The 25,742-nt window shown below is 50.3% G+C and overlaps 10 protein-coding genes across 10 annotated transcripts; 3 read left to right on the forward strand and 7 right to left on the reverse strand.

Annotated features, from left to right (window-relative positions):
- Positions 1-865: 865 nt before the first annotated feature.
- Positions 866-2,655, reverse strand: N7519_005497 (uncharacterized protein; the record flags this gene model as incomplete). The annotated part of the gene is made up of 5 exons (XM_057292273.1): positions 866-1,925; positions 1,978-2,131; positions 2,193-2,291; positions 2,354-2,423; positions 2,482-2,655. The coding sequence occupies 5 exons, from the start codon at positions 2,653-2,655 to the stop codon at positions 866-868; spliced, it is 1,557 nt and encodes a 518-aa protein (XP_057147084.1).
- Positions 2,656-3,423: 768 nt separating this feature from the next.
- N7519_005498 (uncharacterized protein) lies at positions 3,424-3,934 on the reverse strand (the record flags this gene model as incomplete). Its single annotated transcript, XM_057292274.1, has 3 exons — positions 3,424-3,482; positions 3,534-3,625; positions 3,687-3,934. The coding sequence occupies 3 exons, from the start codon at positions 3,932-3,934 to the stop codon at positions 3,424-3,426; spliced, it is 399 nt and encodes a 132-aa protein (XP_057147085.1).
- A 612-nt stretch (positions 3,935-4,546) lies between these two features.
- Positions 4,547-5,672, reverse strand: N7519_005499 (uncharacterized protein; the record flags this gene model as incomplete). Its single annotated transcript, XM_057292275.1, has 2 exons — positions 4,547-5,527; positions 5,598-5,672. 2 exons carry the CDS (start codon positions 5,670-5,672, stop codon positions 4,547-4,549), a joined length of 1,056 nt encoding a protein of 351 aa, XP_057147086.1.
- A 510-nt stretch (positions 5,673-6,182) lies between these two features.
- On the reverse strand, positions 6,183-10,942 carry N7519_005500 (sulfite reductase (NADPH) subunit beta; the record flags this gene model as incomplete). Its single annotated transcript, XM_057292276.1, has 7 exons — positions 6,183-6,209; positions 6,264-8,531; positions 8,584-9,237; positions 9,285-10,078; positions 10,147-10,648; positions 10,704-10,840; positions 10,912-10,942. The coding sequence occupies 7 exons, from the start codon at positions 10,940-10,942 to the stop codon at positions 6,183-6,185; spliced, it is 4,413 nt and encodes a 1,470-aa protein (XP_057147087.1).
- A 1,537-nt stretch (positions 10,943-12,479) lies between these two features.
- Positions 12,480-13,572, reverse strand: N7519_005501 (inositol phosphorylceramide synthase regulatory subunit KEI1; the record flags this gene model as incomplete). Its single annotated transcript, XM_057292277.1, has 2 exons — positions 12,480-13,472; positions 13,531-13,572. The coding sequence occupies 2 exons, from the start codon at positions 13,570-13,572 to the stop codon at positions 12,480-12,482; spliced, it is 1,035 nt and encodes a 344-aa protein (XP_057147088.1).
- Positions 13,573-14,386: 814 nt separating this feature from the next.
- Positions 14,387-16,010, forward strand: N7519_005502 (MmgE/PrpD family protein; the record flags this gene model as incomplete). The annotated part of the gene is made up of 4 exons (XM_057292278.1): positions 14,387-14,719; positions 14,814-14,951; positions 15,046-15,824; positions 15,878-16,010. The coding sequence occupies 4 exons, from the start codon at positions 14,387-14,389 to the stop codon at positions 16,008-16,010; spliced, it is 1,383 nt and encodes a 460-aa protein (XP_057147089.1).
- Positions 16,011-16,608: 598 nt separating this feature from the next.
- Positions 16,609-17,532, reverse strand: N7519_005503 (Rab family GTPase YPT6; the record flags this gene model as incomplete). The annotated part of the gene is made up of 5 exons (XM_057292279.1): positions 16,609-16,667; positions 16,729-17,131; positions 17,226-17,314; positions 17,398-17,423; positions 17,483-17,532. 5 exons carry the CDS (start codon positions 17,530-17,532, stop codon positions 16,609-16,611), a joined length of 627 nt encoding a protein of 208 aa, XP_057147090.1.
- Positions 17,533-17,884: 352 nt separating this feature from the next.
- N7519_005504 (H(+)-transporting V0 sector ATPase subunit c'') lies at positions 17,885-18,732 on the forward strand (the record flags this gene model as incomplete). The annotated part of the gene is made up of 5 exons (XM_057292280.1): positions 17,885-17,942; positions 18,001-18,035; positions 18,103-18,194; positions 18,252-18,560; positions 18,624-18,732. 5 exons carry the CDS (start codon positions 17,885-17,887, stop codon positions 18,730-18,732), a joined length of 603 nt encoding a protein of 200 aa, XP_057147091.1.
- A 756-nt stretch (positions 18,733-19,488) lies between these two features.
- N7519_005505 (bifunctional molybdopterin adenylyltransferase MobB/molybdopterin molybdotransferase MoeA family protein) lies at positions 19,489-21,791 on the forward strand (the record flags this gene model as incomplete). Its single annotated transcript, XM_057292281.1, has 4 exons — positions 19,489-19,749; positions 19,800-19,840; positions 19,897-19,934; positions 20,011-21,791. 4 exons carry the CDS (start codon positions 19,489-19,491, stop codon positions 21,789-21,791), a joined length of 2,121 nt encoding a protein of 706 aa, XP_057147092.1.
- Positions 21,792-22,127: 336 nt separating this feature from the next.
- On the reverse strand, positions 22,128-25,214 carry N7519_005506 (DDHD family phospholipase; the record flags this gene model as incomplete). The annotated part of the gene is made up of 4 exons (XM_057292282.1): positions 22,128-22,600; positions 22,668-22,805; positions 22,855-24,133; positions 24,192-25,214. The coding sequence occupies 4 exons, from the start codon at positions 25,212-25,214 to the stop codon at positions 22,128-22,130; spliced, it is 2,913 nt and encodes a 970-aa protein (XP_057147093.1).
- Between the last annotated feature and the right edge of the window lie 528 nt (positions 25,215-25,742).

Here is a 25,742-nt window from a genome sequence, read left to right on the forward strand (position 1 = left end):
ACTCTCAGATCTCCGGATTTGCACGTCAATATAGAGTTGTTTGGCTAAATATTGGGTCTCCGTATATTGTAGGCTTTTTATATCCGGCTTGATAATACATACCTAGGTAGATCTACTGCTGCACTCAAATTATGCGGGTCCACAAGGGGGTGGTTAGGATACATCCATGGCACCACCTACCTACAACTAGATTAAAAATGCTGTCAAATGAGAATCCAAAGTTTCTGCAACTGTAAGGGCCAAAAGTGATTTATATATATCCTCAAGCTTACACGTAGGTCTCATACTTTCCTAGGTATTCTATAATCGTCGTTTGATTGATTTCCAATAGCCTCACCATGCTATTGCCGAAGAACCTTATGACCGCAGTATGTTGCCTGTAAACCTCAACATTAGCCTTCACATAGTCTCGCCGAGACCCGAACTGCATCCATATGTATAGCATAGCCGAATGGGCGGAACCTCTGACAAGCACCATCAGAATACTCCACAACCCGGGAATCTGCAATCTGATGAGCGAGATCTATGGGGACATGAAATGGTCTGGCGGTCTTCAACTCATAATGCGGTATCAACGCATAGCGTGGAGCACTACATGCGAGACGGTGGAGTTTGGGAGAGTTCGGGGAAGATGGTTAATATTATCGGCACGAGGCAGTGGCGAGCTATGGAAGAAAGAGGGTAAGGTTATAGGATCTCATAGATATGTCCATATCAACTCTCAAGTATGAAAAACAAGAGCCTGGCTGCATGGGACAGGAGGACCTAGTGCTGATCATAACTGGTAATACAAGCATCGAATACAATTCCCGATTCCATATCCCATTTTTCCTTCCCTAGCCAAAGACAGCCACGCCGAAAGCACTCAAAGTGTATACCTAAACAACGGCGACCGATCCCCCATGAGCTGCAACTCCTCATCCGTATACTTCTCGTGAATCTCGTCCCTACTCGTCTTCGCATTCCGCTTATTTACATACCAGAACCTCACTTCCAAAGCAGCACTCGCCACGACACCCGCCACCGCAAAGGCAAATGAACTCCCAAATCCAGTAGGATACTTAGGTGCCTCGCGCTCAAGATATATAAATGATCCCACAAGCCCACCGCAATTGCCAATGCTAATCATAAACGCAATGCCCATGGCCTGCTTCCGCGCGCCGGCGAGATTGTTGGATGTCCACGCGTTGGTCCCCGGAATAATCGGGTACAGACCGATACAGGCAAGGACGACAGCAAAATAGCACGCTGGGATATTATCCTTGATATCATCGGCGAGAGAGAATAGGATGCAGAACGCAACGATCACGCAGATCTGTCCAGAAATGATGATTGGCATGCGCCATCGCAGTTTGTCTGCAATGACACTGAAGACGTATGCAGATATCGCGCCAGCGAAGTAGGGAGGCATTGAGAGGAGCTGCGCGTTCGCAGAGGTATAACCCATGTTCTTTATAATCTGGGGTAGGGAGAATTTCAGTCCGTAGTTTGGTACGGCGTTGGACCAGAAGTTGAGGACCTGTAGGTAGAGATGCCAGTCGGTAAGGACTTTGAAGAGCTCTTTCCAGTCGAATTTATTGGCATTTTCGTCTACCACAATACGTCCTCGCACGGCCTGTCTGCGTAGCTCCAGAAACCGGATCTCTTCCGGGTCCAGCCATCTACTGGAGAGCCTAGGGGTATCCGCTAGGCAGAAGTAGCAGAAGACTGCGAAGACCACTGTTGCAGCTCCTTCAATAATGAAGATCCATCTCCAGCCGTTGTAGCCGCCGATTCCGCGCATTTTGGCTAGGCCAAATGCTAGAAGCCCGGAGAATGCACCGGCTAGTGCGCTCGCAGTGTAGAAAATTGCTATCCTGCTTTGGACTTCATGTGGCTGATACCACTGGGTAATAACCCACACGGCGCCTGGGAAGAATCCGGATCTGCAAACAGATCAGAGAGGAGCCTAGTAACAGAACGTGGCGGTCGTCTTACTCGAAAATACCAAGGAGCACGCGAACCGCACACAGTCCGGAAAAGTTCTTTACAACCCCCGTTAGGGTCACGACGATACCCCACAGAAGCATCAATATCGATAAGTAGAGCGACGGCTTTTTGAATTTGGCAAGTAGAATGTTGCTAGGAACCTCTAGTAGCCAAGCCCTTGTTAATAGGGTAAGCTAAAAATCGTATTGAGGGTGCTGTCATACCGAATAGCACATAGGGGACAAAGAAAATCCCCAGGGCAATGTTATACTGAGTGCCTGACATATTCAAATCCGGCAGCATGCCTTCGATTTTGGCATTCCCTGTGGGGCGTTAGAGTCAAATTCAGTAATATCGAAAAGCCATGAGCAGGAGAGACACCTACCAATACTTGCCTTGTCAATATAGCAAACAAGGTAGAGAAACGCCAACATAGGGCAGAGACGCCAATCGATCTATACTCACCAATGTTATGCCCGAGTCATTTCATATCAGACACATGATCCAACTAACCTTCCGAATGCACTTGTTCCTCTTTTCCTCTGGAAAGTTGGCAAGGAAATGGGCGTCATCACGACTCAGCCCGCTTTCCATATACGTCTGCTCGAGACTAGGCGCAGCCTCCAGACATTTTTCGGGAAAGGCATCCTCCACATGTATGACACTAGACGGCTTGGAGGTAGGCATGGTGTGGACCTGCAATTGAGTAGAGGTAACCGGATTTCATCGCAAAAAGAGTCTCAATGGGCGTGGGCCTTTATACTATGGTTCCTCTGGCGCTCAGATAGCCAAGAGGCTAACCCCGCGTCTATTTTCTCCAATTCCAGGGAAGCTCACCATTTGCGGGGTAATAAGGGCATGGCAGTGAGCTCACAGCCGGGTGCTGAGAAGCCTATATGGAGCGGAATTAGGGCTCCGGGGTAGTATACTGCCTTTATAAGCATCTCCCAACTGCACCAGCCGAGAAATAGCCAGAAAGTGGCACAGCACAGAAACTTTATACCACTTATTACTGTCCTGCCATGCATTTTATAGCAATTGGTGAGATTACCTTGGAAAGCTTGTTTGTTTGTTGGGAGAAGCCGCGGAAAGGGCCGCTTCTTGAACGACAGCTTCTCAGCATATAAATATGTATGCTATAGATCTCTAACAACCTAACCGGTTTCTGTTGTCAATAATGACTTGGACAGCACATCCATCTTTTCCCCCACTTGGTTTGTGCTGGGCTGGTTTCCCCAAGCATAAAAATATCAATTGCTAAATGCTAAAACCCATATTTGATCCGGACTCATAAATCGTCACCTCTGGCTAAGACCACAAGCACCAGGCTTGTAATCTTACCTTTCAAGTTCCACAAAACAACTGCAGTCCCACTGAGAATCGTTAGCTGACCAGAGAACAGGGGGCATTCATCTGACTGCCTTGTTCTCCAACAGCTGTATGTGTTCCTCTGCATCAGACAACACCGAGGGTAATGGCAGCATGGCAGGCCAGGATAAAACACATCCAACCATCTGTAACCATGAGCCGGGCACATAGCAAGAAATATGTATGTCTCAACATACCTGAGCGGGGTTCCTCAACCGTGTCCAGGTATTCAACGTCCTCCGTCTTCATCTTATCCTCGGGAGATGGAGATGCAGTTTGCCGCGGATACCTGCATGACCAGCTCAAATGAGTGACCCCTCACAATCACAAATAGGGTATTCGTCACATACCTGTGTTTTCCCCAAAAGCAAAAGTGGGCAATGGTGCCTACCACGATAATCGTAAAAAGAACGCTGGCAATGGCCACGGGCAAAAAGGGCCACTCCTGGAGTTCGTGAGAGAGGTCTGCCAGATTGCTGTAGCTAGTGTGCGTGTCAGTTGTCGTTATCTTGGTGTAGGGTCCGTGGTCTGTCCAGTCTGCGCCATGCTGGATCTCAAAGCGAGCTGCTTCGCGAATGATCCCTGGGATGGGTGCCATTTTCGACCGCGACGGTATGTAAACCACTGCCCGTTGGCGATATAGCTGTACCCGTCTTCGGATTCTCTGGGTCTTTCCCGGTGTTGTTGACGTGTTAACCTGAGGATGGAGGGTGAGGGGAGGTCGGTAAGTCGATAGTGCCAGCGACTTTGTACGAGGTCACAGCGCTGATCAGTGTTGAATAAGACAGTATCGAGAACAGGAGCCTCGGTGCGGGTTGTAAGTTGCGATGGGTACAGTATTTTTGAGAGAGAAAATAAATGAAAGAGATTGAAAGACATTGAAAGAGGAAAAGAGGATTTGGTGGGTTAAATGTCTGAAGAAGCTGGAAACTGCCTCACTTGACAAACAAACTGCGATTTGAGAAACGTTTGAAGTCTTAGGGGAAGGCGGTATTTCTTGATTATTTGACCAAACAAATATCGAAGAGATGGAAAAGATCTCAAATGATGGAGGTGGCTACTAGAGGGCCTTTCTAATGAGCTTAAGGAATCCGTAGGGAGCCTATCTAAATAGAAGTCGTTTTGCCAGGCAGAGTCGTTCAGAAGGTTCAACTCAAATAGCAATACATAGGTAGCATTATGGTACACCCGAGAGGTATACATAGCAACATCATCGCGGCTGGAAAGCGACAGAAGGAATCTCAAGCTCATCCTCCTGCGACATAGCCTGCATCCTCGTCAAGAACACCCCAGCTTGAACAGCACACTGACTAGCCTCTTTTCGAAAGTTCAGAATCCAAGCAACCATAAGCACATCATGGGGCAAATTAGCCTGCACGAAGTACTCTACTCGACCTTCATTCTGTTGCATTTTACTCAAATGCCTCGCCAACCGATCATGTTCCTGACACATAACCTCCCTGCCACCGGAAACAATCAGAACAGGCGAAGGCAGGGCAAAGGGATGCCAGAGCGGCGCGAGATACGGTTCGAACTCGCTGGTGACGTTTAGGTTCCCGATAAGATGCTTCGCGCCCCACGCGGGGAACGAGGGTGGGATGTAGTCCGTCTGTACATTGGGAATGTTCTGCCAGGCATCCTTGTTGCGGGCGCCGGGAATATCACACCAGGGCGAGAAAAGCCACGAGCATGTTGGTGATGGGAGGACCCTTTCCTCCTCGTAGTCGGTGATGTAACGTAGGAGTGCGAGGACGAGGTGGCCACCTGCGCTGTCGCCACTGAAGACGATGCGAGATGCCGGAATGTGTAACGTGTGGAGGAGGTATGAGTAGGCGGAGATGGCGTCTTGAAGTTGGGCGGGAAAACGGCCGTTGGGGTTGCAGGCTAGACGGTATTGTAGGCTGAAGACATGGCTTATTGTGGTGTGCTCTAGCAAATTGTTGGCGATGAACTGACACGATGATGTGCGGCCGTCGCCGAGGACGTAAGAGCCGCCGTGGAAGTGGAGCACGACATGCTTGTCTTGGGTGGTGGTTGTGTTGTATTGGTAGAGTGATGGGAACCAGGTGCCTCCTACAGTCACTGGCTGGATCTCGTTGTCCACGGTGATGCTGGTATAGAGCTCTGGTGGTCCTGGCTCTATCGCGACGAAGCGGTCTCCGTCCAGACCTGGCTTGAGAGAAAGTGGTGGCTTTGTGCGAAACGCTACGAAAATGCGTAGGAAGACTTTTATGAAAGTATTTCCTAGTGCTTGTCGATACGTCCAGTCCTGCTCTTGCCGAAACCGAGGGAAGATAGAGCAGGGGCGCGAAAGGCGCTGATAGAATTGAGTTCATATTGACCAGCCTATTGAAGCTGAAATGGACATTAACGAAAGTGTTAGAAGGAATGTTAAAAGGCAAGATCGAAGCTTTGAAGGTTGCCAAAGAGGCACTGGGGTTCTCCAGGTGATGTAAACTGTGCATCAACTTCTCGGGGTCGCCCCTGAGCTGATTCCACGGTTGGGTTTCTGCCACCCTTTAATGACCTCGGGAGGTAAGAAGACGTTTCAGTGACAAGGGTGATAGGAAAATGGATATCATTTGAGTATATATGTACTAGCAGACTTGAGCTGTCATCGAGATCCACATGAAGAAAGGGAATAAAAGAGAAAAAGAGAAAAAGAAAAAAAAGACGAAATCTAACATTTTTGCATGGAATCATACAATCGCCAAGACATCAATGCATTGCGACGTGAGATACAGACGTGAGAATATCCAACAATTAGAAAGGGGAGAAAGCAAATTTTAGATCCCATGAGAGTCATAAAAATCGGAGATTATATGTGTAACTGCTGTGTTCAGCATTTACTCTTCTTCCTCATCTTCGGCAACCTGTAGGGAATTGTTAGAATCAATACCGTCGAGATCATAGAAGGAATCACTTACGCCATCGTGGAAGTTCTTTCCGTCAGTGGTAGCCTTGATGACACCAGCACGGATACACCAATCACCGAAACGCTCAGGGGTCTCGCCGTCGGTATCACGCTCAAGAGAGTAGCGCTTGAGGAGGCCCTTCATGATCTCAAGGATCTCGTCCTCCTTGATGGAAGAGCGGTAGCGCTTATTCAGGCGCTGGCCGTGGTAGCCACCGCCCAGGTACATGTTGTATGCACCGAAGGCCTTTCCAACAAAGGCAACTTCGGCGAGCCAGGGACGAGCACAACCGTTGGGGCAACCAGTCATACGCATAACGATGCTGTCACGAGCAAGACCGCACTCCTCAAGGGTGGACTCGAGCTTGGAGATCAGAACGGGGAGGTAGCGCTCAGACTCGGCCATGGCAAGACCGCAGGTAGGGAAGGCAACACAAGCAGAGGATGACAGACGCAAGCCAGAGAAAGCAGTGTTGTCAAGCTTGTACTTGGCCATGTGCTCCTTGATGGCGGGGAGGTCTTCGTCGGTGATGCGAGAGATCATCAGGTGCTGGTTACCGGTCAGACGGAACTCACCCTTGCCCATCTCAGCAAGTTCGCGAAGACCAGTGCGCATCTTGAAATCGGCAGTATCTTCAATACGACCGTTCTCGATGAAGAAGGTGAAGTGGTTGAGACCAGTATCATCCTTAAGCCAGCCGAAGGTGTCGACGTTGGACTTGAACTCGAAGGGGCGAGGTTCGCCGAACTTGAGGCCGTCGGGAAGACGATTCTCGACCTCGCTTCGGAAAGCGTCAACGCCCATATCGTCGATGGTGTACTTCATGCGGGCGTGCTTGCGGTTCTTGCGGTCACCGTTGTCACGCTGCACCAGCATGATCTTCTCGCATGCAATGTGGACCATATCCTTGGGAATGTATCCGAACATGCGACCAGTCTGGGGGTAGGTCTTGGTGTTGTTGTGAGTGGAACCCATTCCACCACCAGCCAGAACGTTGAAACCTTCGAGGTTGCCATCGGCACCCTTGATGGCAATCAAGCCAATGTCGTGGGCGTAGACATCAGTGTCGTTGTGAGGAGGAATGGCAATGGTGATCTTGAACTTGCGGGGGAGGTAGGTAGGACCGTAGAGGGGTTCGTGGTCAACGACAGCATCTCCAGCAACCTGAACTTTCTTGTCGTTGTCATCCTTCAGCCAAATTTCGTGGTAGGCAGTGGTTGAGGGAAGCAAGTGTTCACTGATCTTGGAAGAGATGGCCCAGGTCTCACGGTGGAAGGAGGACAACTCGGGGAGAGAACTGCACATAACGTTACGGTTAACATCACCGCAGGCAGCGAGTGTGTCCATCATGGAGTTGTTGATGGCACGCATGGCGCCACGAAGGTTGCGCTTGATGACACCGTGGAACTGGAAGGTCTGTCTGGTAGTGAGCTTCATGGTCTCGTTACCGTGTGAGCTACTGATGGCATCCATCTGCAGCCACTGCTTGGGGGTAGCGACACCACCGGCCAGACGGCAGCGAATCATGAAGCTGTAGGCAGGCTCAAGACCTTGGGCCTTGCGCTCATCACGGAGGTCACGGTCATCTTGCATGTATGTACCGTGGAACTTGGTCAGCTGCTGATCACTGGCGGGGATAGCGCCAGTGCTCTCGTCAAGAAGAGCCTCAGCGATGGTGCCGCGAAGGAAGTTAGAGTTGATCTTAATATCCTCGTTGGTGATCGGGGCAGGCTCCTCAGGGAGACCTTCCACCTTATCAACACCCAGAGACTTCCACAAGCGGGGCTCCCATTCGGAGTACCCGGTCTGGTAGGCATCCGGGTCTTGATCATCACCGAGGCCAATGTCGGTGAGCTTGCGACCACCCAGGAAGGCGACACGATCATCAAGATCCTTGGCAGGCTTGTTGTAGTAGATCTTGTCCTCCTTACGGGGCCAGTAGTGGCTGTCACCAAGACCGAAAACAGAATAGTTGATGGTGGACAGATCAAGATCACCGGCGTTCTTCACATGCTCCCAGAGACTACGACCGTTCACAGGGAATTCACCCTGGCCTGCAGTACTGGTGATGAAAACCACGTTCTCCTCAGTGGGCAAGTCCTCAAGCGGGAACTCATCCATAGCAATGACCATGGTCTTCAAACCTCTGGCGCGACCACGGTTGCCAAGACGCTTAGCGAGGTTCTGGGCGTTACCGCCATCGGATGCGAAGAGAATGGTGAGAGGGGCACCGAACAAACCATCCAAGAGCTTCTCGTAGGAGTCCTTGGCGTTTCTCTTCTGCAAAGCGCGAACCTCAGTGCCATAGGACTCAGACAGAACAGGGGCGTACTTGGGTTGGCGGTTCATGAGCTGGGTAAGCTGGTTGTCCCGACGGGAGGAACTCCTCCAGGTCACGCTTGATGCGCTCGGAGTCAAGTTGGAACTTTGGCTCACCCTTCTCCTCGTTATCGGGGTTCCAGCGGTACAGGGGCCAGTAGCCGAGATCGATAGCCTTCTTGGTCTCCTGCAGCACTGTGAGTGCCGAGTCATTCTCCTGGTTGTAAGGCAGGTAGGCGACAACAACCGAGGGACCCTTGAACTGCTGAGCCTCGGACATGGCCTGAAGAACCTGGGTGTACGAGCTGTAAACAGCGACCGAGGCGACATATGCGTTACCTCTGTTCATGGCATAGAGACCAATATCCTTCTTACGGCGAGTAGCATCAGATGCAGCGCGCTCAGAATAGGGTTGGGAGTCGATGATGAGCATGTTCACGTTCGCGCCAGATGCGAGAACGTGATGAACACCGGAGTTGCCCAGATCGTAAGCCCAGGCATCGGAGCCGACCAGCCAGTCGGACTCCTCGTAGAAGAGCTGCTTGGACTGCAGAAGTTGGCGGGAAATCGCGGAGCCATCGTTGGAGAGGCGACTAATCACATCAGGAGCCAGTTTGTTAGCCTTAGCGGCTTCCTTCACATTCAGAGCCCAGCGAGACAACCAAGTCTTGGGACATCAGTAGCAAAGTCGTTGGACCTGGTGGCTTCCTCAACCTCCCGGATGAAGCGCTGGCGGTGCTCCTGGCGAGCTAGCAGCGAACCAAATCCAAACTCGGGGCTTGCGGCAATAGTGCTTGAGATACCAGCGTTATTGGATCCAAGCTGGTTGGCAATGTGGAGGCGCTCGCCAAAGAGCTGATTCAAAATCTTCAAGTAAGCGTTCTCGATGCGAGGTTGCTCGAGAGCGTGTTGAACAGCAGGAACCTGAGAGCTCCCGATGTCAAGGTTCTGGATGGGAGAAGCGGAGTTTAGGTTCTGCAAGACACCACGAAGGGCCTGGACAGCGGTAGAGGGCTCAATATATCCGAGACGGTACCCGACAATACGAGGAGGCTGATCGCGAGCGCCAGAGGGCGTGAGGCTGGACAACAAGTCCATGAACGAAGGACCCCATCGGGTGGTCTTGCGAACCTGCTCAAGAACTGCGATCTTATCAACGGAGCTAGGGATAGAGTTGGAAATCTGTCCACCAACCCAGGGGCGGTACAGGCGAGCAGTGATCAGGCCAATGTTCTCCAACTCCGGGTTGGCACCAGCATTGGCGAGAGCATCCACGAAGACTCCAGTAGAGCCAAAAACGAAGATAGCAGACTTAGCATCAGCAACACCGGTGTACTCGATGGCATTATATCTGCGGCCCACCTCTTCGAACAGAGCGTTCCAAATCTGAGCTGTCCAATCAAAAATATCGCCCGCGTTAACAGGCCGGATGGTGGCGCTGTCCACAGTCGTCGCGGTTGAGCTCGGGGTCTCACTGCCAGCACTGCTGTCTCTCCGCGAGGAGCCAACTGATGAGTTGTCAACGCTAGCGTTGAAAGGAGTTTGAGGTTGAGAGGGCACAGTCAAGTTTGTTGACTCGGGTTGGCCGGAGGGGGAGTACCCACGGTCTCTGCGGTGACTGTGGCCACACGACCGGAGTCAGCGTAAAGAGTCTGGGTACCAGCAGAGGTGGCAGAATTTCCACCAATGTTGAGAACCTTCTTGACGACCTCAATGTCTTCTTCGGGGATAGAGGGGTCCTTGGCCGAGTTAGAGGGGTCGAAGAAGTGGATGACACCCTTTCCAGACTTGTGAGCAAGCGCATGGGCTGTGATAGCAATGTCCTGGGCTTCTTGCACGGTCTCTGAGTGGAGGAATGTGAAACCGGACTGACGGATGGAGCTGATCGCGGAGTAGTCGGGGAACGGAGAGGGCTCCAGAGCAACGTGGATGACCACGGGGCTGTTGGCGAGACGGTAAAGGTGAGGGACGGCGGTGATCAGGACTGAGGAGCTGGTGACGACGGAGATAGTCTCGCCATTCTGAAGGGGAGTGAAGGCGGACAGGAGGGGATCTTCATTATAGCGCACAGCTTGGACCTGGATATAGTATTAGTTGGGTTCCGGTCTCGCAACCCCAACGATTGCAACTCACCTCGGTGACTTTTGAAGAGAGGTTGCTCGTCTTGTTTGACTTGAGGGCCTTCAGCGACTTGGAGAACAATGAGTCATTTTGCAGCGAGGGCTGCACGGAGAGAACGGTATCACTGGTGAGGTAGGCGATCCTCGCCACTGTACAACCGCATGGTGATCAGCCATTGCCCTGCATTTTCGAGAATGGAAGATAACTGAAAATGACTTACCGGCTTCAGCAGCGCTTGAGATAGACACCATTTTTGCGATTATTTGCTGTTGATCACAGCAGTAAGTGGGATGATAAAATCGCGATATATCTTATCAGTATGTATGCAGCGATCTCCCACTCGCAGCACAGAACCGAAGAGATATAGTAACAAGTGAGAGGAGACAATTAATATGATGTCTCTCAGCTCTCTTGGAATTGTCCTTCTAGACAAGAAAAAAAAAAAGCCTGTGGTTTTTGTTTCCTTCGCTCGCTCCATTCTCCGTCGTCGGGGTTAGATCAGCAATCTGCTGATTGGTCTTCGATCACGACATCAGTGCAAACACCCAGCGACTGGGATGCAAACTTTCCGTTTTGGGCTCAGTGCGGGGGATCCCGTGATACCGTCGAGCACGTCAGCGTCGGGGTTTGCTAGCTCGTGCGGTACCTGTCGTTTAAGAGAACTACATCGACAGCTATGTACATATGAAATACACTTAAATCTCGGGTTTGTCAAGGGATTTGCTTCATGGGATGATGTGAAGTCCAATAATCCCGGGTTATTTGGTGACTTGCTCACATAGCATTGATTTTAAGTATTTTTCTTCATGCTTTTAGCGTACCAATAGCACCACAGCAATTACCCATGCCCAACAAATGCATTTTATTCGGAGTATTCCCGTCTTTTCAACGTATTCTACTCCGTACTGTTATAGGGGAATTTCCTCCAGGCTTCAGGCGGTCCCTACTAGAACAAGACTACCGGTCAAACGCCGAAGGTTAACGGTCACCGATCTCGCTCGAGTATACCATGATCCTAGCCAATCAGCCTTAATTCTAATAATTCGGCCGAGTACATCACGAATCCTAAAAAAAAACCTAATCTCCTTATCTCATTTACCTAGGTAATACTAGAATAATCCGTATGTACATATGCAGCTTTCGGCGTTCGAAAGACTCGAACATCTCAGTATTACTGACCCTAATCTGTTAAATCGTCAAGAAAAAATCATACTGATATTATATGTGAGGTGTGCCCAAAAGCAATTGTGTACAAAACAAGACATGCCCTTGCGGGGAAATATGCAGAACCCCCCATTTCAGATAAGCAATATACATATCCATGTCCCGACGCCAAAATCCTGGATGTCAGATGTCATCTGTGTTTAAAGCGCCCCAATTCCCATGACGGAATTTAAAACGCCTTCCAGACCCAGACAGGAGGGACCCAGATATCGATCAACGACACAGAAATGGCTTGATCAAAGCCATATACCTGGACCGGTTCCAAATTCATATGTGCAGTGTATCGTAAGTATCGAGCAAAAAGGGGCTCGGGCTTCGTGATGGTGAAGTATCGAATGAAGTCAAATGATCGGTTATCCCGATTTGATTGAGTGACCTCATAAAACGATGGGACGGACACAAGAGCCAAGATGGATTGTGTTCACTGGCTGGGCACAGACAAATTCATTGTATCCGATGCACACAGCCGGGAGGAAAATAGAGGGCTGAAGACATTGAGCCGAGTTGAAGCGAGGGCTGTACATTATTGCGACTGATATTGTTCAATAGCCGCCAAGAGATCATTTATCGAGGTGCGTTCCAGTCTTGCATCTTCACATTCATGCCACCAGGTACATGCTCAGGAATTGGCTGCTGAAGGACAGTAGATCGAACAATAGATGGCGACGGTGCTGGGGGACCCGTTCCAGAACGGCGTCTCCTCTCTCTTTCCAGCGCACCGGGCAGCTCTGTGTTGTTTGAACGGTTGCGGAACTTGTGGTTGATGCCGCTGAGCCAGTTACCGTCCTCCTCTTCGCCCAACCAATAGCTGTGGCCGATGCTGACCATCACGCGACCCAGCCTGCCTTGCCAGCCCTGGCCGTCGGGGCTATAGGGAGAGAAAGGCTCCCGATCGATATCGGCAACGCTGGCGACAGAAACGTTGCGGCTGTGGGTCGGGAGTTGGGTGTGCCGGGGAATCGCAACCCAGAGACGGAGGGCCTGGCGTGCGAAAGCGAGCATCACCAGGACAAAGTAGACGCGGACTGCCCACAGAAGGCAGATGAAGATGATGCTCGGGAGACTCTCGGGCTGGAGAACGACATTGCTGAGATCTTCGGCGGCACGCGGGGGATGAGCAACGAAGTTGTTTCCTTCTTTTGTGTTCTGGATTTCGACGTAGGCTGCATCGTACTTGGGGCTGGTAAAGCCAGCGGTTTGGGCGATCGTGTCGCCTCCTGGACCGGCGGCTTCGCCACTGTCGTAATGTTGGGATACCACCAAGAACCAAGTCACACCGAAAGCGGCAGTGTAAGCGGCGTTAATCAAGCTGTCGAATACATAGAGGTAGGCGAGGGCGAGACATTGTAGAGGGGACTGTTTGCGAATGTGTGGGAACAGAAGTGCGGCGAGACCAAGGGCAACGAGGGACCAAAGGTACATTGAGAGTTGTACGGGGGACAGGTGATAGCCGGTCAAAAGGGCTAGTAGGCCATAGAGGCCACTGATTTTATTCAAGAGAAGCGAAAGTGTGATTAATGAAGCACCAGTCTCTAAGCTCATCACATAGAGAAAGGACTTTGAAGTGACGAAATAAGTTAGCTCCGGTAATGGATAAGATTTGATCGCGACTCACCTCTGGCCGCGGAATGCGGAGAAAACGGGAAGTGAACCCCATGAGTGTGTATTCCAAGAATGTGCGTTATCAAGATGAAAATAGCGATGGAAATGTGGTTGGGTATATATACGGGCAAAGCAAGGGAAGAGGAAAAAGGCTGGGTGTATGGCAGTGCAGATGGCCCAGGGGCGCCATTTCCCGGGCGATCCGCCCGCAGATCAATTTCCCGATTCTCGTACATTTTCACTTCTCATCTGTTGTATTCATGGATAGTTACTCACTTCATCTTCTTTTACTCAGCTTATCTGTGTCTTGAATATTATATTCGGTGTTCTTATTGAATTTATGCATAGACTCTACCTGGTCATCCATATGGCCTCGAAGGTAATACACAACAGAAGACTACATTTTTATGCCCAGGGGGGCTTGCCCCCTTACTTTCGCGATCATTTTATGCATTTATGAAAATATTGGTGCCTGAACCAATAAAGTTTATGCCTCATTATCAGGGCATGAATATTCCTAATTAGGTATAAGTCGGCTATATGCTGTCACATGTCAATGCTATTTGAATGGTTTATACGGAGTACTGAATAATTGAGTATTTTATTGAGAGGCTATGGTCTCACTGGATGAGTATCTACGCAATATATCAGAGCCCTTTCGTTGTATACCCTCAAATCGGCTTCATGGGCCATTTGTATACCTCGGGAAATAGCTAGCTCATCCTCCAAAGAGGGGAAGTAACCTTGGAAGTAAATGACCGACATGCTCTACCCGTCTTTGCCCCGCCTATATTTGGAGGTTGAACTTGGAGTTGGCATCAAGACATTTCATTCATTCCGTCATATAACCTGTTTCTTGAGACTCCGCAATGACTATCTCATCAAGCCAAGAATCGAGAACTGATCGGTTGGTCCGATGGGCCGCCGACCTGAGATACAACGACATTCCTGATGATGTGGTCCAACGCACCAAAGATTTCTTCCTAGATACGCTAGGCTGTGCCATAGCCGGTCGTAGCCATCCCGCTGTTTCTGCAATAGTGCGCTTTGCAGCTCAAATGGGCCCGTCTAGTGGAAAGAGCGAACTAATTGATGGTTCCCAAGCCCTCACTACTAGTCCTGCATTTGCTAGTATGATCAATGCTGCTGCTGCCCATGTGGTCGAGCAGGATGATCTGCACAATCGAAGCATCATGCATCCGGTGAGTCTTACCTGTGTTCTCGTTGCTTGTTGCACCTTGAGGCCCAATATCAATGCATGATATGTCGGCCAACACCATGCTTATTTGGCCATAGGCGACTGTGATTTTCCCAGCTGCTCTTGCAGTATCCCAAGATATTGGGGCAAGTGGAGAAGACTTCATCACTGCTTGTGTGGTTGGCTACGAAGTCGGTTGCCGTGTTGGAGAGTATCTGGGGAAGAGCCACTATGAGGTAAGATCCATTGGATTTCCATGAATATCAAATAACCATGCCAGCAACCCTAGGCACAGCCAGCTAGCTTTTCAATCATTAACTTATAGTATAGAAATTCCATACCACTGCCACAGGCGGAGTGATTGGAGTTGCAGCAGCTGTAGCCCACCTACTGAAGCTTGATGCAAACCAAACATCATCAGCAGTCGGAACAGCTGGAACTCAAGCTGCAGGATTATGGCAATTCTTGATGGATGCAGCACACTCAAAACAAGTGCACACAGCTAAGGCCTGCTTTGATGGTATATTTGCAGCTTACTCCGCTCGTGATGGCCTTTTAGGCCCACGGGATATTTTGGAAGGACCGCGTGCAATGGGAGCTGCTCTAGTCCCCGGCGAAACAAATTCAGAAGCAATTGACCAGAACTTGGGTACTGAATTTGCCGTTGTTCGTTCGAGCTTCAAATGGCACGCATCTTGTCGACACACGCATCCTAGCGTGGACGCACTGTTGAACCTGATGGGCAAGAACAAGGTTTCTTTTGACGATATCGACTCTGTCCTAGTTCCCACATACCAGGCTGCTATTAACGTACTTAGCCTAAGTGGGATTGGAGACACAGTTCACCAGAGCAAGTTCTCAATGGGCTTTGTGCTAGCCATTGCGGCGAAGAAAGGCCAAGCTATGATAACTGACTTCACTGAAGCTGACCTGGAGGATGCCTCTCTGCGTGCATTCCAGAGTCGAGTGAAGATGGAATACAATGCGGAGATTGATTCTCAGTTCCCAGAGAGATGGCAAGGGACTGTTATTGTTCAATGCAAGTCCGGGGAGACTTACACGGAATCAGTCACATTTGCAAAGGGAGACCCGGAGCTTCCCTTGACAAGGTATGCTTTCCATATTTCTAAGAGATGACACGATCAGGCTCTGACATTACTAGGTCTGAAATCGAGGCAAAAACTCACGCTCTCGCCAAATACGGCGGAATCAAAGACACGAACAAGGTTGACTCTTTAATCCAAAGAGCGTGGAATTTGGAGCACGAGAACGATGTCAAGGGGTTTGTCCTTTAACACGTGCCCCTCAAGTGATCACATGTACAAAAAATGCCATGGACATTATGGAAACCCATCGAGACGTAGTATATGTGACGGATGAAGCAAATCATGGCTCCTTTACGAATACCAGAACAGTACCTTCGTCTATGTTTCAAGGATTATACTAATTGACGGGTATGGTAGTGTTGAATTCAAGTTTCATTGGCGCCGGCTATGCGGTGCGTTACCCAGAAGGGAAATGCCATATTATACAGCTTCATGAAATAAAGCATATCAGGCATATCAGACATGTGAGCCCATGCTGCCAGAGCGGTAATCACGAACTCCCAAGGGAAGTCAAGCGAAGTCACTTCAACCGCCACAAAAAAAAAATAAATAAACGTATGATGCTGGTTAAACGGAAATCAAAACACCTTGTCTCCTCCCAAGAGCTCATAAAATAACTGGATACAACCGCATTCGGTATTGAAAGATCTAGACGCGCGCTATCGACTCGAGGTGCGGGCAAAGAAAGAAGAAACATGTACATCTTCGAAAACTGTAGGATATCATGACAGCCTCGATTCTCATCGAGGTAGGGCACGTAGGGACCGGGAATGGATGCGGGGGAATCTTAACAGGCACAGCCGTCGTTGCTGGTCGTCTCCTTGGGACTGATATTGACATCGATCACTGTGGGAAGGGTCATGGTCAGTATGAGGACTCGGCGAATAAAACATGAGAATGAACATACTGGTGCTCTCGCCTTGCTTGGCCTCGCCTTCCATTCCAGGGAGAGCCTGGGCAATTCTCCGGAAAAGCTGCTTCACGTTGTGCCCGACCTTTGCGCTGGTCTCAATAAACATCAATCCGTTTTTCTTTGCCTCTTCCTCGCCCTGTGCGGTGGTGACTTCCCGCTTATCGTTCAAATCGGTCTTGTTGCCCACGAGCACAATAATAACATCGTTTCCACGTTCTCCGCGCACATCGTCAATCCATTTTCGTGTGTTTTGGAACGATTTAGCATTCGAAATATCGTATACTACCACGGCAACACTCGAGTCTCGGATGTAGGAAGGAATAAGGGAACGGAATCTCTCCTGGCCGGCGGTGTCCCAAAGTTGAAGACGCACAGTGCGATCTTCAAGGTACATGGTCTAGATACGATAGTTAGTCCAACCCTTACAAATATATAGGCTCGGGGCAATGCCCAATGAATTAGATCCTTGTGCGGGGTATAATGTGGCGTACCTTGGACAAAAAGTCGATGCCAATAGTTGCTTGGTATGTGTTGTCGAACGAGTCATACATGAACCGAGTAATCAATGATGTTTTGCCGACTGCAGTAACGTTAGACATCTTGTGCCAGCCTCTCATTGACCAGAGCGCATGTAGTAGAGGTAGGAAGTGAAGAGACGCTTACCGCTCTGTTCGCCTAGGAATACCAGCCTACATATATCCATTAGCAATGCAATTCTGATTCCATACTGTGCCCTCCGAATTCTTACTTGAACTTCTTCAAGGGGTTCGAATACGACCCAACGGAGGTAGACGCCATTGTCACGGAGATATTGATGCGGCTGGAATTCAGGGGTAGTGAAGCCGCACGGAATGAGGTCAGGAATTTGCGACTGGGTGAAAAACACAAGAACAAGACTAATGAGAATATAGAAGGTTAAGACCAGCGTCTTCCCTTGAAAGAACAGTAAAAGTAGGGGGAAGCAGGTGGTCCAACACGTCCGGGGAAGCGCAACGCGAGGTCACCGCCCGAACGGAGCAGTTAATCCGCTCCGGCCACCGAGTCCCCATCACCTTCCATCCAAGAGCTTCAGCTACCTTATCGGCTGCGTTTTCTACGTCTGCGATCATCCTGACCATTTAATTTATTCATCAGGCTTATAGAGGTCGCCATGGCTTACCTCTATCCGGCCGGTGTCTCCATCACCACTCTCATTGTGGTGGGATTGTGTACGTTTCAATGGATCCAAGGTGCGATCTGGCAGCTAATGAGAGATGTGGATTCTAGATATGCTCTTTCACGGAGACGGAGAAGCGTTCAATGTATGAGACTCACGTTAAATAAAAACAAACGATTTGCTCAGAAGTCCAATAACCTGACACGTATTAGGTCGGCCGTTTCCTTGAGGAGGTTTCTCCTTATGCTTTTGCAAATATCGGAATCGCATCGTGTATCGGCTTCTCAGTTGTTGGCGCAGCATGGTAAGCCGATTCTTGACATGATTTGACAAGGTGATATTGACCGCATATTTTCTTTAGGGGTATCTTCCTTACCGGCTCATCGATTGTTGGCGGTGGTGTCCGAGCACCCCGTATTCGCACCAAGAACTTGATCTCCATTATTTTCTGTGAAGTCGTCGCTATCTACGGCGTCATCATGGCCATTGTTTTCTCCTCGAAGCTCAGCCCGGTACCCGAAGGCGGAATCCACACCTCCAGCAACTACTACACTGGATACGCGGTCTTCTGGGGAGGAATCTTAGTCGGCATCTGCAATCTTATTTGTGGTATCTCCGTTGGTATCAATGGAAGTGGTGCTGCCCTGGCAGATGCCGCTGATCCCAGCCTGTAGGTGATCCTCGTGGTATTGTTGATCTGATAAGACTGTCACTTACATGTTATCTTTTTCAGATTCGTCAAGATTCTTGTCGTCGAGATTTTCAGCTCAGTCCTGGGACTTTTCGGTTTGATTGTCGGCCTTCTCGTGGCCCAAAAGGCAGCGGTGTTGGAGGCGGCCTGAAATTGAGCCTTTGAAGAGAAGAGCTTCAAATTTGGGCGGCAAACAGATATCGGAGACTCGAAACATATGCCTCAGACGACCCGCTTCGCCTCTTTATTCTCGTTTTCATAGTTCATGTTCATGTTTCGATATACCGCATTGGGGCGTCTGGGGTCGACCACGTAGAGCCATTTTGGTTTTGCTGAATTGCATCAGTGATCCGGAGATCATATGTATCAGATTTGAGGCTGCGTGAGCTAGTTTTAGCTTGTTACACTAGGGAGAACGAATACTTGTAGAAATCGCTATCAAATGAATGACTTTTTCCCTACATATGTATATCTACATGTACTCAATGTAGTCTCTATTTAGCCTAGCTTTTGACTACCTTACTGAAGTACACGGAATACATGACAACATCCCATCCAGAATTGACTTGAAGCCAATCTATATGTAGTTAGACATATTCTATCGATTCCAATCCGATTGGATTGAATTGATTGGGGTTACACCCAACCCCGACTTTTGCCTCCAAGGACCTCGGAATAATTCGTAACTCAACTTAATATGAACAACCATAAAAGAGGCAAGTTACCCTTTGGGAAATTATTACGATTGGCAGGTACGAAAACAGAACAGCGGCATTGATTTCGCCAGCACTTTAAAAAAATACACGATTTACGTCGGAGTTTGGCGATAGTCCGATGTTTTTCCCTATTTAAAACGACTTCCCCCGCCAAAACATCCACTTCCCCAGATTTATGCACATCGCACATCATGGAGACCAAACTGAAAGCCGCAATCCTGATCGTCTCAGACACTGCTTCGGAAGACCCCGCTTCTGACAAGGTCGTCGATGCACTTCGGCCTATCTTGGCTGCAGAGGGGAAGTGGGAACCCCCCGCATCCAGGATCGTCCCAGACGACGTGTTCCAGATCCAGCAATCGATATACGACTGGGCCGATAGCCCTAATTGGTACAACCTCATCCTCCTTAGTGGAGGAACTGGATTTGCCATCAAGGACAACACTCCTGAAGTTTGTGATTCTGATCTTGACCCGTTGCTTTATGCTCATGATATCACTAGGCCGTTTCTCCCCTAATCCAACGCCATGCGCCGGGACTAGTGTAAGTTGGATACCCGGGTGCCGCATTGACGCTAGTAAACTAACCAAGACTTCAAGACACGGCATGATTGCTGCCTCCTTGAGAGTAACCCCCTGTGAGCATGACATCAGGGGCGGCGCCATGGCGCTGCCCTTTAACTATATTTACTTCTGCTAATCCCCCCCGCGCAGTTGCTATGATGGCCAGACCAGTTGCTGGTGTCCGTAATAAGACTTTGATTATTACCTTACCCGGTTCACCCAAAGGAGCCATGGAGAACCTCGACGCCGTTGTTAAGCTTCTTCCACATGCCTGCCTGCAGTCTGCTGGGGCCAATTCACGGAACCTCCATGCTGGAGGTGTGAAGAAGCTCGAATCAGAGGCAGGCGTTAGTGCCACTCAAAATCATCACCACCATCACCATCACCACCATGGTCATGATCACGGACATGGACATAAGGCCCCAAAAGCGCATACGTCGCCGTCGGAGAGACCCCAGTCTAACGACCCTAGTGCAGGCCCTAACCGGCGCTATCGCTCCTCACCCTACCCGATGCTTTCTGTAGATGAAGCGCTTCGGCGGATCAATGAGCACACTCCCGAGCCAGAAGTCATTGAGGTCCCAGTGACCACCTCCTTAATTGGCTCGGTGATCGCCGAAGACGTCTACGCCGCAGAGGCCGTTCCAGCGTATCGAGCTAGTATCGTCGATGGCTACGCTGTCATTGCACCAGAATCTGGCGCCGCCGGCCAATCCACCAAGGGGATCTTCCCCGTAGCATCCATTGCCCATGCCAATGTCGGCGGAAATCTAGAGCCATTGCAACCGGGGACCATCGCTAGAATTACCACTGGTGCCCCTCTCCCCCCAAACGCGAACGCCGTAGTCATGGTCGAGGATACAACCTTGGACTCCTGCACACCTGACGGCAAGGAAGAAGCGACAGTCGAGATCCTCGCCGAGGACATCGAGCCCGGCGAGAATGTGCGCGAGCCTGGCAGCGATGTCGCATTAGGCTCCAAAATAGTGGCCCGCGGGGACCTGATATCTCCCGTCGGTGGAGAGATTGGCTTGCTAGCATCAACCGGTACTAGGACTGTCAAAGTCTTCCGCAAACCCCGCGTAGGCGTCTTGAGCACCGGTGACGAGCTCGTGGAGCACAATGACCCGCGAACTCTCACAGGCGGTCAGATCCGCGACTCCAACCGCCCCTCTCTTCTCTCATGTCTGAACTCATGGGGCTTCGAAACCGTCGACCTCGGCATCGCTCGCGACACACCTGCCAGCGAGCTCGAGCACGCCCTCCGCGACTCCCTCCGCGGCGTAGGCCGAGCCTCCACTAGCGTCGACGTTATAATCACAACTGGCGGCGTCTCAATGGGCGAGCTCGACCTCCTCAAGCCGACCATCGAGCGTTCCCTCGGTGGCACCATCCACTTCGGCCGTGTTTCCATGAAACCGGGCAAACCAACCACCTTCGCAACCGTCCCCTTCAAACCGACCGGCGACGCCACATCCTCTCAGCAGGAGCGCCAATCAAAGCTCATCTTCTCGCTCCCTGGAAACCCGGCCTCCGCCCTCGTCACCCTCAACCTGTTTGTGCTTCCCTCGCTGCACAAGCTCACCGGCCTCGGCCACAGCTCCCAGGCACTCAGCTCTAGGCCTTGGCTTGCGCCGCAGCTTGGTCTCCCGCGCGTCGCTGTCGTCTTGACGCACCACTTCCCGCTCGATCCCAAGCGCACGGAATACCACCGTGCTGTCGTTACGGCATCGCGCTCGGATGGTCGGTTGTACGCGACGAGCACGGGGGTGGAGGGTGCCGGACAGCGGTCCTCGAAGGTCGGCAGTTTGGCGAAGGCGAATGCATTGGTGGTGCTGCGGGCTGGACGGGGAGTTGGCATCAAGGGTGAGATCGTGGAGGCTTTGTTGATGGGGGATGTTCATGGCTCGGACACCCGGGTCATCTGCTAAAGATGCCATACGATATATGATTTATGTCCAGACGGAGATTGAATCTCCTGAAAACTACTTGTGTTTTGGTTTCTTATCTGTCTGTCTCTGAGTTTTGTACATTTCTTGCCTTCTCGTCTTGTCTTCACATTTTTCGATCCTCTTTTTGATCAGACGATACAGTCACCAACTAAGTTTCCTTCATTGATGAGAATACAAATACATTGTGGTTTTTTATATGGAACGAGTCTCGTATGTGTGTATGAGAATTTTACAATCAACGTACCCATTCTATCTCCAGAGCGCAAAATCAACATCAAAGCTATGGTAAAGTACCTAGATAGCCCCAAAATAGAATCACCCCTTTGCATACTTCCATCCCTTCTTCTTTTCAGACCGGAAAGCAAGCAGCGTCCCTTCTCTCCCCTGCTTTCTCGCAATTTCCACAACCAAGAATCGCACAAAATCACCCAGTGTCCAGTAACTGCTATGCGCACTCAGCATGTTGAGATACTGGATATTCAAGGGGCCGCCACCACCCGAGAGATAATAATCAATTTGACCGTTGTCGTTGAGTAGAAGCATGCGTTTTTCGGCAATCTCTTCGCGAGTGAAGTCGTGGGTCTCGAGCTCGACATTGGACGGGAGCTTGGAGACTGCTGCTGGGCGGGTAGGGGCTGTGGAGGGCAATAATGTTGGAGAGGTTGAGCTCCAGCGGAAGACGCTCCCGAAGGATTGCCAGAAGGTGGAGGTCGAGCTGGGGATGGAGCCCATTTTGAGTGAGTTGGAGAGGTCTGAGTCTACTGCTGCATTGACTCGGTACGCGATTGCTAGCAGCGATTGTTAGTATAACAGACGAAGAGGATGCGGATATCTTTTCGGCAGGCTTCCACTTACGGTCCGTTGTGTGCATGATATTGTAGAGATTGTCTACGGCAAGGCAGCCATATTGACCTGCTTCGCCGGCAACGCCACGAAGTAAGTCGTCACCATCGCTGCCTGGCTTGTCTCTGCCTTTCCGGGGAAGCAGACTAGCTGTGACGATGTCAGATACAAGGCAGTACTATGTAGGTTTCAAACATACCTTTATTGAGAAGCAAAAAGAAGCCGACTGGGCTTCCGCACAGGAAGAGATGCCTTGTATCAAACTCGAAAATGTCGCTGTGTAAAGCCGTACTGGAAAAGTCAAACCGAGGAACATGTGTTGGTTGCTGGCTGAGAATGTCTACAGCCATCACGCTTCCAAGCGAATGAGCGATGAGATGTACGCGGCCGTGGTCTTGGAACCCTGGGTTGTTTTTACACCACAGGCGATACACACGGTTCGCTTCTCTAATCACCGCCTTGACCATCTTCGGTTTGTGGTGTGACAGATAGTAAGGGATGTCGAGCATCACATCACTGATCAGGGATCGGATAGCGGGAAGAGTCTGGGGCGTGATATCCGCAAGAGAAAAGTTGTTGCTAGCCGGGTCGATGACCGACTCAACATCGGGCTCATCCAACGACAAGTTCGTGCGCCAATTCACAGGAAGAACCATGATTCCCCCATGGTCCTGGCGCACGTGCGGCCAGACGGGTTCGTTGTTGAGCTCCATGTTCACCTCTCGCCGAAAGGCATTGATGGCATGAGTGAAATGGAAGCTTTCCATCCTCTCCGATAACTTTTGCCCGATGCCGTGGATAACGAGAACCAAGTCCGTTGGAGGTGGTCGCGACTCTTCCATCTTGCATGCATAGCATATTTGTTCACCTCGCGCAGCAGGACTTTTCGACTGCGTCTTACGGATGTAATGGCGCACGTCGATAGGATTGGGCTTTGATGGGTGCAGTTGTTCCCATGATTTTCGACTAAAGCCGCGAACCACAGGTATGCCTATCTGACGGCCTTTCCTTATTGCACTAAGAGGTCGTCGTCCCCTCGATACTGAGGGAAGCAAGCTGGGCCGAAGCACTTGGGCATTTATTGCGTCAACGTAGATGGCACTCGATGTGAGGTATGACTTGATACTCTCAGATTGAACGGATGTGCCACCAGCAGCTCGATTTTCGTGGAATCTCAAGGGATCATCCGCCTCATCCAGAGGCGAATCAGTACTATGTGGCGCTTGTGCAGTTGTAGGCTGGCTGTCTTGTTTTGTCCACAGCGGGTGAACAATTTTCAACTCGGCATCAGCCCCGTTTTCCACGCAACTATTCAGTTCATCTTGCCAAGTGTCGGTCCATGGCTTCAAGTAAACGTAGCCTTCCTCCAATTTGTTCGCAAGCTCAGTCTCAACAGGCAACATAGTATTCTTGTAAAACCAAGTAGCTCGGACCACACTTGATATGTCCTGAAGAGGGCTCCAGTAGATAGGTTTCATCTGAAAAAGAAAATGTTATTACGTACAGTTCAGAGCCGAGTAGAGAAATTGTACTCACCTTGAGGTTCGGTAACTCGACCAAGTGAAGTCGCGAGACACCAACTGGAATCTTGGACTGCGTGTTTGACTCCTCTGTCCTCTCCCTCCGTGAGTCCTGAGTCAATTGATCTAGGCTCACAGTAGTTCTGAGGCCTGAAGGCTTCGGGACACTTCGAGGAGCAGCACTGGTCCGGAGCTCTGCCTGAAATTCGCCTCCTTCTCTTGATGAAGACGACTCAAATGAGCGACCAAGTGGCGTCTGAGGCTGAGATACCGGCGCCCGTATAAAAGGAGAGCCACTCATGCTTGCATTGTGAGAACGATCAGCTCGTAGACTTCCAATCTCCTCGCCTTCGTCCACGTTCTCGGTCTCCGGTGGAGAACTACTTCTTCTTTTGGTTGGACTAGACTCATTGACCGAAGACGAGCGCGCTCTTTTCCGATCGATGGCAATTCCTCTCGAAGTGTCATGTTTAAGCCCATCACTCAGTGGGGAGCCCGCGCGATTTTCCTTGCCGAGTTCACGGGTTCGTATTGCAGCACTGCCGGTAGCAAAAGCGAGGTGACTCTTGTGACTGCGAGAGGGTAGGTCGTCCGGGAAGGAAGGAGGGTTGCTCAAAGTGCTTCCTCTACTGCCGACCAAGGAGGGATCCTCTTGGTTGGCTGCCTCGCGGCGTTCGACATTTGAGACCGATTCATGTCCGGGTACAGCGATCCCAGGGGGGCCTGTCGATGTGTTTGGCCTGGATCTGTGGTTGGCCGCAAATTTGGTCTTTTTTGCTTCCCGTAGATCATGCCAAGCTTCCTCTAAGGCGATGTTATCTCTGGCCGAGAATGGCGTGGGAGGAAGTCTCTCACTCCCGGTCCCCTGGCTTGCAGGTGGAGGCAGGGGAGCCAGTGGATCATCGATCGGCAATGATGAGATATAGAAGAACTGTGACCGGATCTCCGGTGGTGTTGGAAGCGACTGAAATCTGGTGAGGTCCTGCTCTTCGTCCACCAGCAGGCAGCTCGGACCGTAGGTGTGGATCGGGCCCGCCATTCGGATATTTTGTACGGAGCCCCTGTGATTGAGCTAGTATTAATCTCCACCCCGGATATGGAGGGCTAAACGCGGGATGTATTGACGGTCATTGAGGGCCTGTTATGGACCACAACGCGTTCTGTCGGAAATACCACAGAGGTATGAACATTCAATGTTTACAGGTTCAAGAACTTGAGCGGTGACACCCGTGATCGTATAAGCCGATGACGTCGCCCCACGTGTTTTGTGTACAACCTCACCTTTTGCTTTTTCGCTTCAGTTGTCCATGTTAAATATTATTAATTTAATCATCGATGACCGACAAGGATCAACCTACATGGCCTGAATGTATATATGTATTTATTTCTTACATTTGTATTTTGGGTTCATATACTAGGAATACTAGGAAAAGGAAAGGATTCATTTGAGACGAGTTGCATTTGGATTACGATGATTGGTTTCAATCATCACTGGTAAAAACACGCAAAGACAGAAACAAAATAGTCAAAAAAAACGAGAAATAGCAGAAAGCACAACTGGCTAATT

This window comes from Penicillium mononematosum, assembly GCF_028829835.1.
Source record: "Penicillium mononematosum strain IBT 11891 chromosome Unknown utg000003l:1.0-8172316.0:1.0-8177699.0, whole genome shotgun sequence".
Classification (NCBI taxonomy): Eukaryota; Fungi; Ascomycota; class Eurotiomycetes; order Eurotiales; family Aspergillaceae; genus Penicillium; species Penicillium mononematosum.